This window comes from Felis catus, chromosome C2 (genome assembly GCF_018350175.1).
Source record: "Felis catus isolate Fca126 chromosome C2, F.catus_Fca126_mat1.0, whole genome shotgun sequence".
In the NCBI taxonomy this organism is placed as follows: Eukaryota; Metazoa; Chordata; class Mammalia; order Carnivora; family Felidae; genus Felis; species Felis catus.
In genome coordinates this window covers 100,355,416-100,371,258 of record NC_058376.1, presented here as the reverse complement: position 1 = coordinate 100,371,258, position 15,843 = coordinate 100,355,416, and the positions used below count along the sequence as shown (strand labels likewise).

General features: G+C 33.7%; 1 protein-coding gene across 5 annotated transcripts in view; it reads right to left on the bottom strand.

Annotated features, from left to right (window-relative positions):
* The window catches only part of SI (sucrase-isomaltase), a 157,536-nt gene that overhangs the window by 28,059 nt on the left and 113,634 nt on the right, over positions 1-15,843 (bottom strand). For all 5 annotated transcript variants that reach the window (XM_045036312.1, XM_045036313.1, NM_001123332.1 and 2 more), the window contains 7 exon segments: positions 14,330-14,426; positions 14,082-14,194; positions 13,638-13,763; positions 11,974-12,102; positions 11,130-11,240; positions 9,142-9,204; positions 4,077-4,193 (listed from right to left, as the gene is read on the bottom strand). In XM_045036312.1, the coding sequence (XP_044892247.1) occupies positions 4,077-4,193; positions 9,142-9,204; positions 11,130-11,240; positions 11,974-12,102; positions 13,638-13,763; positions 14,082-14,194; positions 14,330-14,426 (756 nt within the window).

Sequence of the window (15,843 nt, the reverse complement as noted above, 5' to 3'; positions counted from 1 at the left end):
TTTCTTAGCGTTGTGGTCTAAAAATATGCATGGTACAATCTCGATCTTTTTGTACTCGTTGAGGCCTGATTTGTAACCTACTATGTGATCTATTCTGGAGAATGTTCCATGGATACTCAAAAAGAATGTGTATTTTGCTGATTTAGAATGAAAAGTTCTGAATGTATCTGTTAAGTTCATCTGGTACAGTGTGTCATTAAAAGCCATTGTTCCCTTTTAGATTTTCTGCTTAGATGATCTGTCCATTGTTGTTAGTGGGATATTAAAGTCCCCTACTATTACTGTATTGTTATCAATGAGTTTCCTCATGTTTGTTATTAATTGATTTATATATTAGGATACTTCAAGATGGGGGCATAAATATTTAAAATTGTTAGATTTTCTTGATGGATAGACCACTTTATTATGATATGGTGCCCTTCTTCATCTCTTTTTGCAGTCTTTGTTTTAAAATCTAGTTTGTCTGATATAAGTATGGTTACTCTGGCTTTCTTTTGACATCCATTAGTATGTTAGATGGTTCTCCATCCCTTCACTTTCAATCTTCAGGTGTTTTTAGGTCTAAACTTAATCTCTTGTAGGCAGCAATATAGATGGGTCTTGGTTTTGTATCCATTCTGATACCCTATGTCTTTTCATTGGAATATTTAGTCCACTTATATTCAGAGTGATTATTGATAGACATGAATTTAGTGCCATTGCATTACCTGTAAAGTTGTTGTTTCTGGAGATTTCTCTGTTCCTCTTTAGTCTTTGTGCTTTTGGTCTTTCTTTCCCATTCAGTATCCTTTAATATTTCTTTAAGGGCTTGTTTAGTGGTCACCAACTCCTTTAGTTTTTGTTTTTTCCTGGGAAACTCTCTGTTTCCTTCTATTCTGAATGATAGCCTTGCTGGATAGAGTATTCTTGGTTGCATATTTTTTTTCATTATGTATAGTAAATATATCATGCCAATCTCTTCTGGCCTGCCTATTTTCTGTGGAGATATCTGCTAACCTTATTTGTCTTCCCTTTAAGTTAGGGACTTCTTTTGTCTTGCTGCTTTTAGTATTTTTTAGTATTCTTATCTCTATATTTTGTAAATTTAACTACAATGTGTCTGAAGTTGGCCAGCTTTTGTTGATTTTGATGGGAATTCTCTGTGCCTCCTCAATTTATAAGTCTTTTTCCTTCCCCAGATCAGCTATACTGTCTCAAATAAATGTGCCCCTTTTCTCTCTCTCCTTCTTCTGAGATTCTTATAATACAAATTTATGAGTTCCCTAAGTTTACTTTTATGATCCAAGATTTTTCTTTTCCTCTTTTGTTCAGCTTCATTATTTTCCTATAATTCTATCATCTATATCACTTATTCATTCCTCTGCTTCTTTCTTCCTTTTAGTCATTATATGCAGTTGGTTTTGAATCTTGTTTATTATATTATTCATGTCAGCCCGATTAATGTTAAACTCTGTTATTTCTGTGGGAGGGTACCCCTGATGTCTTCTATGCTCAAGCCCAGCTTATTATTGTTGCTTCAAATTCTGGATCAGGCATATTACTTATATCTGTTTTGCTTAGATACCTGGCTGTGTCTTTTTCTTGTTCTTTCTTTTGGGATGGATCCTTCATCTTGGCATTTTGCATAAATCTGTTTTCTTCCTTGTAGGACAGCCTGTGATATTTCTTGCTCCTGAGAGTAATGGCTTTATGAAGAAGAGATTATACAATGTCCAGGTCCTGGAACTGGCATAATCACTGGCATAATCACTGGCATAATCACCAGTGTGTTCTGCTAGCCCTCTGCTGCTGTGTTATGGCTGCTCTATCCCTCAGGTCAACCCTCTGCAGAGTTCTTGCCTGCAGTGGGGAGTGTTTGGACCTTGCCCAGAGTATGGTGAGTTTTAATTAGCTGTGCTCTGATATGCTTGTTAGAAGAAACCTTATGCTATTTCCACTAGAACTGAAGATTTGCAGAACTCAATGGCTAGGATACATGATACGTGTGGGGGTTTTTGTTGGTTTTCTTGAGGAGGGCCCTGAAGCACTGGTTCTTAGGTGCACTTGCCCTAGGAAAGCAGTATCATTAGAGTGTAGAGGGGGTGGAATTTGGTAAGGGGTACAGCCTGCCACTGTTGGCACTGTGCTGCATACTGAAGTTAATTCATTTTGAGGGGAAAGGTAGAGAAATGGTGCCACCAGCTACTTTGTCCTTGAAGAGGGGAGTTCATGCTTGCTGCTGTCAGGGAAGCCCTCTCAAAAGGGCAAATAATTTCCCCTCATGAATTCCAGGAATATTTCAGGTTGCTCTTTTCACACTGTCTGTGTCTGGTTGATTGCTTGCCTGGAGAAGTATAGTGCATTTGGGGCTCTATTCCAGCCACACCAGCTGAGTTTTAAAACTTTAGGGATCTGGTGTGGTGTGCACCTGCTCTGGTCTTCAGGGGGAGGGTCTTGCCATGCTGGGGTTAATGCAGGTTTGACCCAGATGGGCAGTCACACCAGAGTGTAAGATTATGGGATTTAGAACAAAGCATACTAAACAGCTAGCGTCCAGGTCAGTTGCCCTCAGAAGGTGTCTGAATCTATGTTAAGGAGTGGGAGAAAGAAACATTGCCCACCAGTTCTTTTATTCCCAGATAAGTAATGCCATCTTTCTCAAATGTGCTTCATAAAAAAGGGAACAGTCTTTCCCAGTGCATTTTAGGCAATTTTCAGATCACACCATCTTATCTACCTGCCTTCTCTTCAGGAGTAGGGCAAGGCCCTCAGGGATCTATCCCAGCCACACCATGGACCTCAAGAGTTCCAATCGTTGAGCCCCACTGGTTGCAAAAACTCATAAAAATGAGCCCCTCTCATTTTTCTAGTCAATGGTTTAGGGGAAGTGTTTTCCTTGTGCAATTCCCTGTGCACTCCTCTCTCTCTTGCCTTTCTCCATGACCAGGAATCTCTCCTCTCCACCACACCTATAATCCTTTTATCTCCCTAACCACGACTTTGCAACTCCTACTTTCCATAATGTGGCCTCTTCTCTACCTCCACTTGTGCAGTTTGCTCTGTCAGTCCTCCGATTGATTTCTTGGGTATTCAGAATGATTTGATATTTATCTAGCTGTGTTCAAGGTATGAGGCAAGTCTAGGATCCTTCTACCACTCCATCTTACCTCCCTGCTCTCTTACTATCAACATTTTAAATTTACACCTAAAATTAGCAGATTGTTTGAAAGATAATTTTTGCCAAATTGTAAGAGATTATGATTTTTTGTACCAAAGATGGACAGTTGTGTGAGATTTATTACTACACTGAATAAAAATAAAATAAATGTTTATAAACATTTGTGAATAGTTAGAAAGAGTTTATTTGATTCATTGGTATAAGTAAAAATGTTCAGGAAATAGCATCTATATACATAAAGTAAACTGTTAACACTGTATTTTAACTATCCTTTATATATGGAAAGGACTTTCTTTTCTATGGAAAAATGAGTGGGCTAATTTTTTTAAGTTTATTTATTTTGAAAGAGAGAGAGAGAGAGAGAGAGAGAGACAGAGACAGAACACGAGCAATGGATGGGCAGAGAAGGAGAGAGAGAATCCCAAGCGGGATCCATGCAATTAGCATGGAACCTGATGTGGGGCTTGAAATCACAAACTAAGATCGTGACCTGAACTGAAACCAAGAGTCAGACATTTAACTAAACAGAGCCACCCAGGTGCCCCAAAGTTTTATTTTTTTTAATGTTTATTTATTTATTTTTGAGAGAGAGGGAGGGAGGGAGAAAGAGACAGAGGGAGAGACAGAGAGCATAGAGGAAAGGCAGAGACAGAAGGGAAGAGAGAATCCCAAGAAGACTCCATGCTGTCAGCACAGAGCACGGCCCAGGGCTCGAACTCACAAACTGTGAGACAATGCCATGAGTCAAAATCAAGAGTCAGACACTTAACCAACTGAGTCACCCAGGCTGAATGGGCTGATTTTTACAAAAAAATGCTTTACTGATGTTATTGGAATCGAGTAATAATTTTGTTGAATCACTACACAATAAATTAAAACAATAACAACTTAAAATATAAATTGCTCAAAGTTTACTTACAATCCACAAGCCATCAAACTTCATCTGGTTATTGTAGAAATCTATAATTTCCTTTGCCCACCACTCTGCTGTGGAATTCCTGAAAAAATCTGGAAAAGCTACATGAGCTCTGGAAACCTGTAAAAACAAAATTCAGGCCTATATGTAGGAAGTCAAAAGAGAGACCATGAGTGCCTAAGTCCAACATTTATCTGTGTGATTCACAAGTTGTGCACAAATGATAATGAAGGCAACCTGATCCTAACTTTAATTACATTAACATATATTATTTCCCTCTACCACCCCAACAACAAAGAGTAAAAGACAGAGAGAGATACATGGAGTGAGAAGGGAATAGCACTGGGGTCCTTATGGGGTCCTTTTTTTGAACTGTCAAAAAAAAAGTTCACAACAGGGGCGCCTGGGTGGCGCAGTCGGTTAAGCGTCCGACTTCAGCCAGGTCACGATCTCGCGGTCCGTGGGTTCCGGCCCAGCGTCGGGCTCTGGGCTGATGGCTCAGAGCCTGGAGCCTGTTTCCGATTCTGTGTCTCCCTCTCTCTCTCTGCCCCTCCCCCGTTCATGCTCTGTCTCTCTCTGTCCCAAAAATAAATAAATGTTGAAAAAAAAATTAAAAAAAAAAAAGTTCACAACATAGAAATATATTTTCAGTGCTTCTTACAGTTTTAGGAAATTTTTTTTCTTTGTGTCCTTAGAGACCTATACTGCATATTTACTTTTTTGGAGCATGATAGGTAAGAAAAAGGCTTTTGTTTAGCCCGTTTATCTGATAAAATTTTGTTTACCCAGATTTCTGTCCTTCTAGGACCAGTAATATATGGCTTCACTACCCCAACTGTTTGTCTTTCTCTCTCACATCTAATCGTTCCGACCTAACCAGAAAAGAGGTGATTTACTCCTTTCCCTACCAAGAACATTCCCTACTTGTCAGCCTACCCATATAAATTCCAAGGTCAAAGTCTGTGCTAGCTGAGGACTGACCTTCTGCAAGTAAACCAATTTCCTGAAAAACATGGCATCACCTGCATGCTTTCCTGCCACACTTTAATAGTATGTAGTAACTGCCAGGATAGTCTTTTCTATGAATAGGGTATGGGATGGCACTGTGCATAGAGAAAATGCAAAGGGTAGGGAATATAGGGATTTATAAAACACACATATATATCATAGATACTTTTAGGACTGAAGGGAAATTCATTATATCATTATGATCAATAATTACTTTTACTCGTAAGGAAAGAAGGCTCAGTAGGTATAGTCAACAAATATTTTTTATGTTAGGTCCCTAGAGTATAATGAAAAATAAGTAAGAAATTAATGTCATGTTTTCTTTAAGATCTATTTTTCTCTTTCCACAATTTATTCATTTTTCTGTTTGCTTTATTCTTTTAGGTGGCTGCTTTCATTCTTTTAATGCAAATCATTAATTACACCCAGAAATTTCATCGGTTATATGTGATCCAAGATTCTCTGTACTTTTTGTGTTAGATTATGCCAGTGATTATACATAAACCATTGTAAATTGATGGGATTCCCACCCCCCAAATCTATATATAGAAGCCATGCCTTCCTATCTACTGTTGCTAATATTAACCAAGGTAATACCTGCAATTGAGACTCTGATTTTTCCTCAATAATATTGTTTAGTAATTCTTTGGCTCAACTCTAGAAATAATCTGGTAAGTTTTAAAGTAAGAATCCTCCTCTAATTTTTCACATATGAACTTGTATGACTTAATGATTATAATTTAGCCTACCTAAAATATTGACTGCTCTTCGTGTCACTGATTTTTTCCTGTTGCCTTGATATGGTTTATTTCATTTATTTCTGCTCTAATTTGTTATTATTTACTTTCTTCTGCTAGTTTTAGGCTTAATTTGTTCTCTTCATAGTTCCTGGAGGTATAAAGTTAGGTTATTTATTTGATATCCTTCTTCTTTTATAATGTTGGTGTTTATCATTATAAACATCTCTCTTAGTACTATTTTTGCTGCATCCCATAAGTTTTAGTGTGTTGGATATTCATTTTTGTTTGTTTCAAAATATTTTCTAATTTCTCTTTTGATTTCTTCTTTGACCCACTCATTATTCAAAAGTGTGTTGTTCAATTTGCACATATTTGTGAATTTTCTAATTTTCCTTTTGATATTGATTTTAGTTTCATTTCACTGTGGCCAAAAAACAAACTTGTTATGATTTCAACAGTTTTAAATTTGTTAAGATTTGTTTTGCAATTTAACATGGGATATATCCTGGCCAACATTCTATGTGCTACTGGATAGAATGTTCTGCTACAGTTGGGTAGAAGGTTCCGTAAGTGTCTGTTAAGTCCATATGGTCTATATATAGTGTTGTTTTTAAGCTCATTGTTTCTTTGTTGATTTTCTGTCTGCTTGTTCTATCCATTATTGAAGGAGAAGTATTAAAGTCTCCTACTATTATTGTATTACTGTGTACTTTTCCCTCAGTTCTGTCAATGTTGGTTTACATAGTCATCTGCTCTGATGTTGGGTGCATATATATTTATAATTGTCATATCTTCTTGATGAATTGAACCTGTTATAACTAATACTGTCTTTTTGGTATCCCGTGACAGTTTTTGACTTAAAGTGTATTTTTTTCTGATATAAGTATAGCCACCCTTGCTCTCTTTTGGTTGCCATTTATATAGAGTATCTTTTTTCATATCCTTTCATATCCCTATGTGTGTCCTTAAATCTAAACTACGTTTTTTGTAGACAGCACATACAAAATTGACAAATTGTTATCTAGACTAAGAAAAAAAAGAGAGAAAAGTCAAATAAGTAAAATCAGATATGGAAGATCAAACATTATAACTGATACTATAGAAACACAGCAACAAACAGGATAACAGAAAAAATTGGATAAATTCCTAGAATCCTACAACCTTGTAAAACTGAATCATGATGAAACAGAAATCTGAGAAGACCAATTACCTATAAGGAGATTGAATCAGTATTAAAAAAACCTCCTAATAAAAGGAGTACAGGACCAAATGACTACACTAGAGAAGTGGACCAAACATTTAAGGAAGAATTAATGCCAATCCTTCCAAATTTATCCCCAAAAAACTGAAGTGGAGAGAATACTTCCAAATTCATTTTAAAAGGTCCACATAACCTCCTAAAAAAGTCAAATATACCACAAGAAAAGGAAAAACTACACAATAATACCCCTCATGAATACAGATGCAAACATCCTCAATAAAATACTAGAGAACTACATGCAGCAGTATATTTTAAAAAGTGATACACCATGAAAAAGTGGAATTTATCCCAGTTATATAAGGACAGTTCAATATATGAAAATCAATTAATGTGGTATACCACATTAACACAAAGAGGATAAAAAAATCACATGAACAAACAATGCAGAAAAAGTTGGCAAAATTCAACACCCTTTCATGATAAAAACTCTAAAAAAAACTAAGAATAGAATAAAATATCTCAACATAATAAAGATCATATATTAAACATACCCAGCTAATATCATGCTCATTCAAAAAGACCTGAGTTTTTCACACAGGTGTGCGCACACACACACACATACACACACACAGAACTAATAAACAAATAAAGTTGCCAGATGTAAAATCAACATGGAAAAATCAGTTGCATTGTATACACTAACAATTAACTATCAGAAAAGATAATTGGGAAAATAATCCAATTTACAACAGCAATAAAACGAATAAAATACTTAGGAATAAAATTAACTAAGGACGTGGAACACTTGTGCATTGAAAACTACAACACACTGGTGAAAGATATTGAAGAAGACACAAACAAACAGAAATAAATCCCATGTTCATGGATTGGAAGAATTAATATTGTGAAAATGTCTGTACTACCCAAAGCAATCTATAGATTCAATGCAATATATATCAAAATACCAATGACATCTTCCATAGAAATAGAAAAAAAATTCTACAATTCATTTGGAAATACAAATACCCTGAATAGCCAAAATAATCTTGATAAAGTAGAACAAAACTGGAGGCATCACATTTCCTGATTTCAAAATATATTCCAAACCCACAGTAATTAAAATAGAATGATACCAGCACAATAGACACACGGGCTAATGGCACAGAGTAGAGAATATAGAAATCAATCCATACATATATAGTAAACTGATCACTGACAAGAATGCCAAAAGTGTGAAGAAAGGACAGTCTCTTCAACAAATGGTGCTGGGAAAACTGGATATACACATATGCAAAAGAATGAAATTGGACCCTTATCTTATAAAATCAGCACAAAATGGAGTAAAGACTTAAATGTAACACATGAAACTGAGAAACTTCTAGTAGAAAACAAAGGGAAAAAGTTTCATGACATTGGCCATAGCAAAGATATTATGGATATGATGTCAAAAATACAGGCAACAAAAGCAAAAGTAAACACATGAATACATCAAACAAAAAAGTTTTTGCACAGCAAAGGAACAACAAAGTGAAAAGGCAACGTTCAGAATGAGAGAAAATATTTAAATGCTATATATAAGATAAAGTGTGAATCTCCAAAGTATATAAGAAATCCTATGACTCAATAGGAAAAAAAAAGAAAAGAAAAAGGAAAAGAAAAAAAGTAACCCAAACAACTTCTTAAAAAATGGGCAAAGGCTTGAATACACATTTCTCTAAAGAACACATGCAAATGGCCAACAGGTAGATGGAAAGATGCTCAAATTCACTTATCCTCAAGGAAATATAAAAGCTATAATGAGATATCACCTCATACCTGTTAGGATGGCTATTATTCAAAAAACAAAGACAACAAGTTTGGGAAAGGATATGGAGAAACTGGAATCCTTGCACACTATTGGTAGGAATGCAAAGTGGTACAGGCACTAAGGAAAACAGTATGGAGATTCCTCAAAAAATTAAAAATAGAACTACCATATGATTTAAATATGGTCTTGTATAGAGAATTTAAAAACAATCAATCTTCTTTTTTAAAGAAAATACTCAAATTGAATTATTGGTCAAATTGATCATTAAATCCAAGTGCTTTTACTTATGTACTCAACCATTGTAAAACTTACATTAACAGCTTCATCTTCAGTTAGATTTTCGTCTATTGTTACATTGGGCAAATCTGGCCAAACCTACAGAGAAGGAAGAAATGGGAAAATAGTTCAAAATAAATTCAGTATGGTATGACCATGCTGTAAATAGAGTATAATAGAGTTCTGGAGGCATATTGTATACTCAAGTTCCCCAATTCAGTAATTCCTTTCATTGTTTTTTTCAGTTTGTGTTTTGGAAATGTACCATTTGCAAACTATTCCTAACTGCTATATTAATTTCCTCTTTAATATGGCAAATAGGAAAAAGAATACCAACCTTTGTAAAAGGCAGTGGTTTTAAAAACAATGCATATGAAACATCAAAAAAAAAACATTTAAAAAAGGGGGACACCTGGGTGGCTCAGCAGGTTAAGCATCCAACTTTGGCTCAGGTCAGGATCTCACAGTTCACGGGTTTGAATCCTGCGTCAGAATCTGTGCTGACAGCTCAGAGCCTGGAGCCTGCTTCGGATTCTGTGTCTCCCCCTCACTCTTTGCCCCTCCCCCCTCACACTCTGTCTCTCTCACTCTCTCTCAAAAATAGATAAACATTAAACATTTTTTTAAATAAAAACAATGCATATAACCAAAGGTTCTAGTCAAGAAATAATATAAAGGCATATACTAAATTTAATTTAATGTATATTAAAACTGTTTGTACAATTATTCCAGTATTACATATAAATATATTTTTATTTAAAAGAAATTGAAGAACTAATGGATAATGCCATGTTGAGGCAAGTATCTTCTTAGTTTTCACAGTTAGTACTATATCCTCTTCTCTCTCTCCCCTTCCAAACCCTTACCCACATCCTTGCTTCACCATCTACCAATGTTTTCCTCTACTCCAACCACAAACACACGAAACAGAGTCCAAATTTAATCATGCTGAAAGCTCTCTTTCTCTTTCAGAAAGTTTCATTTAAAAAAAATACAGATAATCCCCAAGGACTAATTACCTACAAGGGATTAGTTACTGATAGTGAGTAGTTCTTTTAAGGAATGGAACAGAAGATAGAAATCAGAGAAAATGTATAGACATATAAACTGAGAAGAAGGTAGGAAGGAAAAAACCCGTTTCTATGGCTAATCTGCTATACTCTATACTTGTATGTTTCTTAAAATGTTATGATTTCTCATTAAGTTTATCGTAGGATTTTTCTATTTTATCTCATTATTTTGAAATATTTTCAGACTTACAGAAAAGCTGCAAAAATTATACCTAGAGTTTTTCTATATCCTCACTTTGTTTCTCCTAATGTTAACATATTAATAACCTCTGTACAATTATCAAAACCTAGAAATCTAAAGGCCATGTTGGAATTTCAGCACTTCTTTCACTAATGTGATATTTTTGGTCCAAGAGAGAAAAGAATTCCATACTGCATTTCATTACGTCCCATATTATGGAATTTTGTTTGTATTTTTCTTTTTCATTTTAGTTATGATGAATGGATTTTTGTTTACTCTTTTATATATAAGTCAAATCAGGATTTTTCTATAATATATTAATATACCCAGGTCTGAATATTATTGCTTAAGTGAAACACAGTAAATTATATTCATTAGTCAAGTCAGGAATATAAGTATAGCTTTTAAAAACATTGCCTCTTTTATTAATGAAAGAAGTACAAACATTTAAATGACTTGCAGTGTAGAATAACGAACAACCATCTTCTTAATAATTTTATAATAAAACAAGACATTCTAAGAAATGCAATAAAAGACAATATAAAGATGAAACAAATAGTATTTAGATATATGAGCAATATAAATTGTGTTTCTAATAATTTGGGTCGAACTTAGAGTACATATCACTTTAATTATTAGCTACTAAATCATTACATTCTGTATTATATATCTCTCCTTCTGAATAAGTCTTTAACAGTTTTTTCTACTAAATAGAAATTTTCAATGAAATAACAGTTTTATACTTATTTTATTTCAAGATATCAATTCCATACCTTTGCCCAACAAATATCATTGGTGTTAGGCCATTTGACAAAAACATCTTTCTCCTGTCCTCTGTCAAATGCAGGGTAAGGCTTTGTTTCATTTCCCGAAATGGCTGGATCCTAATATTAAAATGAAATACAAACCAGGTAACTCTGGAATAAAAGTACAGCCACTTGGGTCACTGTTATGAGACATAATTTTCCATGATTACGTTATCATTTACTGTGCTTTCACATAGACTGACTGACAGACTGACAGTATAAACTGCAGTGTTCCAGCTAGACTGTCCTCTAAATTCCTTAGAAGGAAACTTTAAGGACTTTTGAAAATGTATTGGCTATGATTTCAAGAAATATTACTAGCATTTTTTGTTTTGTTTTTATTCCTCCCAGTGGGTTTACTGGCTGCCTAGCTTGCTTCCTGTAAGATATTGATAAAATTTTCTCCCCACTGAATCACTAACTTGAAGCCAAATTTTTAAACATGACAAGCATAAGAAGCAATCCCAGAGAATGATTTTAGAATTGTATAGAAATAGAAAATCCATCACAACTTTGTGATAGCTTCTATAAATTGAGGCCAGTTTGTAGCTTCAATGATTATTAGAAGACAGCTTGCCTTTGACTTCCAGATTCAGTCTTAGATCTCTAAGGATGTACCAAAATGTGAAGATAGCCTGGTAGCAGCCCATGTAAATAAAAGTGTTAAAGGAAGAAAATATTAGATGCGGGAGTAGAGTTTAAAGTAATTGTCTTTCTATTTTGAAACACCCCCCACAACATCATTCTAGAAGAGAAATCTTAATAATATCAAGATAATAAGACCCAGATAAAATATAAAATATAAACTAACCAGGATAATAATGTATCTCATTCCCTCCTGTCTTATTTTGTCAACAAACTCGGGAAGATCACGGAAGTTTTCATCAATTGTAAAGTCTAGTTGTCTTTCCATGTAATCAATGTCTGTGTATTGAACATCCTAAAACATATGAAGATAGTGGTAGTGCAGTAAGAATCACAGGAATCAATGCATCACTTTCTATCATAGTCATAAAACTAATACCAATATGAAAGGTTAAATGCCTTTTCATGTAATACTAAAGAGAATTAATCAAGTAACACAATGTTCAACAAATGAAACTACTGTATTAAAGGCGCAAAATATTCCGAATAAGTTCATATAAATGTTCTGTTTTGTTAACAATTCATTTAACAACTTTGATTTCTAAAGAGTCTTTCACCTGAAAGACATATCCTTAGTTATGTAATTTTCAAAGAAAATAGAAAGACACAAGAGTAAAAGATTTATGAGGCTATGAAATTATGTTAAGTGGCAATTTGGAATTTTGTGCATTATATACAGAAAAAAGCATTGTTCCCTTTCTGGAAGCATAAAGCAAATAGGGGATAATTTCAAATAATTTTCATATTGCCAAAGGAGAAGAAATAATTATTTATTAAATCCGTCAATTATAGGATTCTTTTATTATCTATCAAAATCATTTTTAGAATTATAGCCCAAGCATAAATAAACAAAACACTGCTTACAAATACATATGTACAAACATGTTTAAACTAATAAATGCTTGGATTCTATCATGATATCTTCACTTTAGACCTAAAATAACAAATTTGTCAATTATTTTCTATTACTAGTCATTAATTCAATTTCTTCTTCTAGGTGTTATAAAAAGTATGGCTGATATAGTACACAAAATAATGGAAAACCTCCCTTTTTATAAAAAAATTTCCATGTGCATATTTTTATATCATCTACCTATACATTAAATTTCCTCATAATAATGTATTCAGGAGCCATATACTTGATTCTACTGCATGTACCAATGTCTTATAATGAGACTTTTTTCATTTTTCTTAGATTAAGTTCTTATATACCAAGTATTCTAGATGTCACTGTTGAGGTGCTCCCAGAAGGACCCCCTAGGATTCCTTAATCTTGCTAAAAAATAAAATCACAGGGACTATTATTTCTAGATACTCAGTAATATTTAGTTTCCTGAATATTGAGGGAAGAGGATATTTTGCAAGTGTTCAAATTCTAAGTTCCAGCATCACAACTATCACCTATTGCAGGGCAAAAATCACTCAGTTTTATCTCCACTTTCTTCTCTGTAATTTGTCACATCAGTTGATGAAGTAGGTTTCTGTGAACTCTTATTCTCATATAAAGAAAATATGGGGAATACACCTGATTACTTATGGCACCCAAAGTTTATTGGAGAAAACCAAGTGCACAGTCACTTGTTTAGTACAACTCACAATCATGGAACTAGAAAGAAGGAGGGGGGGGGAAGGAATGTTATTATCCCTTTTCCTTCATCAATCTAATAAAAAAACATTTTGTAAAAATCTCATGACCAATTCATTAGGTACTATGAAAAACTAAGCATTTATTATTGACAAATGCTTAAAATAATTTTAAAGTATACATATTTATTTGTTTGCTTTTATAGATGACACATTTAACATTATTTTAAAAACTGATATACATACATAAGGGATCTGAGCGGCCACCATATCGTTATATACTTGCTGAACCTCTGAAGTATTTCTGTACCCATAACGACATAATTGAAATCCCAAAGCCCAGTAAGGTGGCATGACTGGTCGGCCAATTACCTTTGGGGAAAAAAAACAACAACGTTATTTGTGAACTAAGAGAGTTACGATATATCACAGAGAAAACTTTGTGGTTTTTACAAAATGTACAATCATACTGGGGCGCCTGGGTGGCTCAGTTGGTTAAGCGTCCACCTTTGGCTCAGGTCATGATCGGACAGTTCGTGGGTTCAAACCCTGCACAGAGCTCTGTTCTGACAGCTCAGAGCCTGGAGCTTGCTTCAGATTTGGTGTCTCCCTCTCTCTCTGCCTCTCCCCACTCACACTCTGTCTCTCTCTCAAAAATAAATAAACATTAAAAAAAATGTACAATCATACTTCATGGTATTGTTTTGTTGCAACTTCCGGAGTTGGACCCAAAAACATATAGAAATCCAAGATTCCTCCAATTATGCGGTAAGTTAGAGCAGGAGTTGGCTGAAAAGTAACATCTGAAAATCAAAAAATATAATTACACACATATATATATGTGTGGATATATATATATATATATATATATATATATGTTAATTAGATTATTGGAGAATCACATAAAATGTAAGAAATTCAACAAATGATTGTTTTACCCATTCCATTGCTGTTAAGTAAGAGAACTCCATGAGCATAGCCTTCATCTTCCAGAGCCATGTAATATGGATGAAATCCATAGGAATTAAGTTTATACTAAAATAAGAAAAATAAACATAATATATAGTGCTTAAATAGCAATAGCATATGAATTTTGTCAAGGTAATATTTAAATTCATTATAAGATTGAGCCTATAAGAATTTAAAGGTTCCTTTTTGTACACAAAACTATACGTACTAAAATAAATACATCTCCTTTAGAAAATAATTGCTTTATTATTGAAACCTGTACTGCTTCAGAGCATGCAAATGAATATACAAATTTGTAACATGCACAAATACATTAATTGATATAAAAATTGGTATTGGTGTAGTTGGGTTTCTTTCCACAGATCATATGTCTTAATTTATTTATAAATTGGCACTTCTTTTTCAAAAATAAAATTTCTAAGAAATGATTACAAGATATCTAAGTTTATATAATATTATATGATAGTATTTTAAATGATACTATCTCGTTTATGTAATAGTGTATACAACATTTACTTTAATTTTTACCTAGGTCTTTCCTGAGTAAAAAATCTATACTCAGGGTTATAAAATGACTTATCAAAACTCACAAAACTTTTACGTTGATGATCCCTATTCAAACTGACATCTTTGACCCATATGTATCCCACTAATTAATTAGCATGTGGAAGTAAATTCATATATTGAGAATCAAGATTATATTAACTTATTAATGTCAATACTAATGTTGAATAGTTTTTAAAGAAATATATTTTGTAAAACATATTCTTTCAAATCGATATAAATTAAAAACAGCCTTCATAACTTAGGCATGAACTATTATGATACAAATAAAAATTGTTTGAACGCCTAACAATAAAAGTAGTTGCAATAGTATACACATTTATAATCTCATATTGAATACATCCTTTAGATTCACATCATACGTGAAAAATAGAAATGAGCTAGTATTTTTATTAAAATTGTTTTTTATGATATGCTTAGAATAATTATAGTTAATATTAATTGTGCAATGCATGAAATATTCATGAAATGTATTCCATTAATAAGACAAAACGTAGTAAAGAGTGACATGAGCATAAAAAAGCATTTTCTAAAGATGTAACTAGCAGTATGGCCGCCTAACATACACAACTATAGCTGGGTATCATTAAGGAAAAAGTTACCATTAAATCAATATCCAAGCAGTAAAAATATAAATAAATAAAAAAATTCTAGGAGAACCCTAGTCAGTTATTTCTAAAAGCTAGAGTAAAAGTAGACCTGGCAGGGGATTCTGAGTTTGAATATTCTTTCTATACAATTAAGAAGGTAAAGAATGGGGTCACAACCTCCCTTTTCACTGTAATCAATGATGGTATCTATCCAATCTTGTGCTTTCACCTGTACTTTATTGTGGCTTGTTTGTTTGTTTGTTTATTTTAAATGTCTATAGCAGGTCTAGAGATCTCCAGCCCCCTTGTTATTACTTTAATGCTGAGTC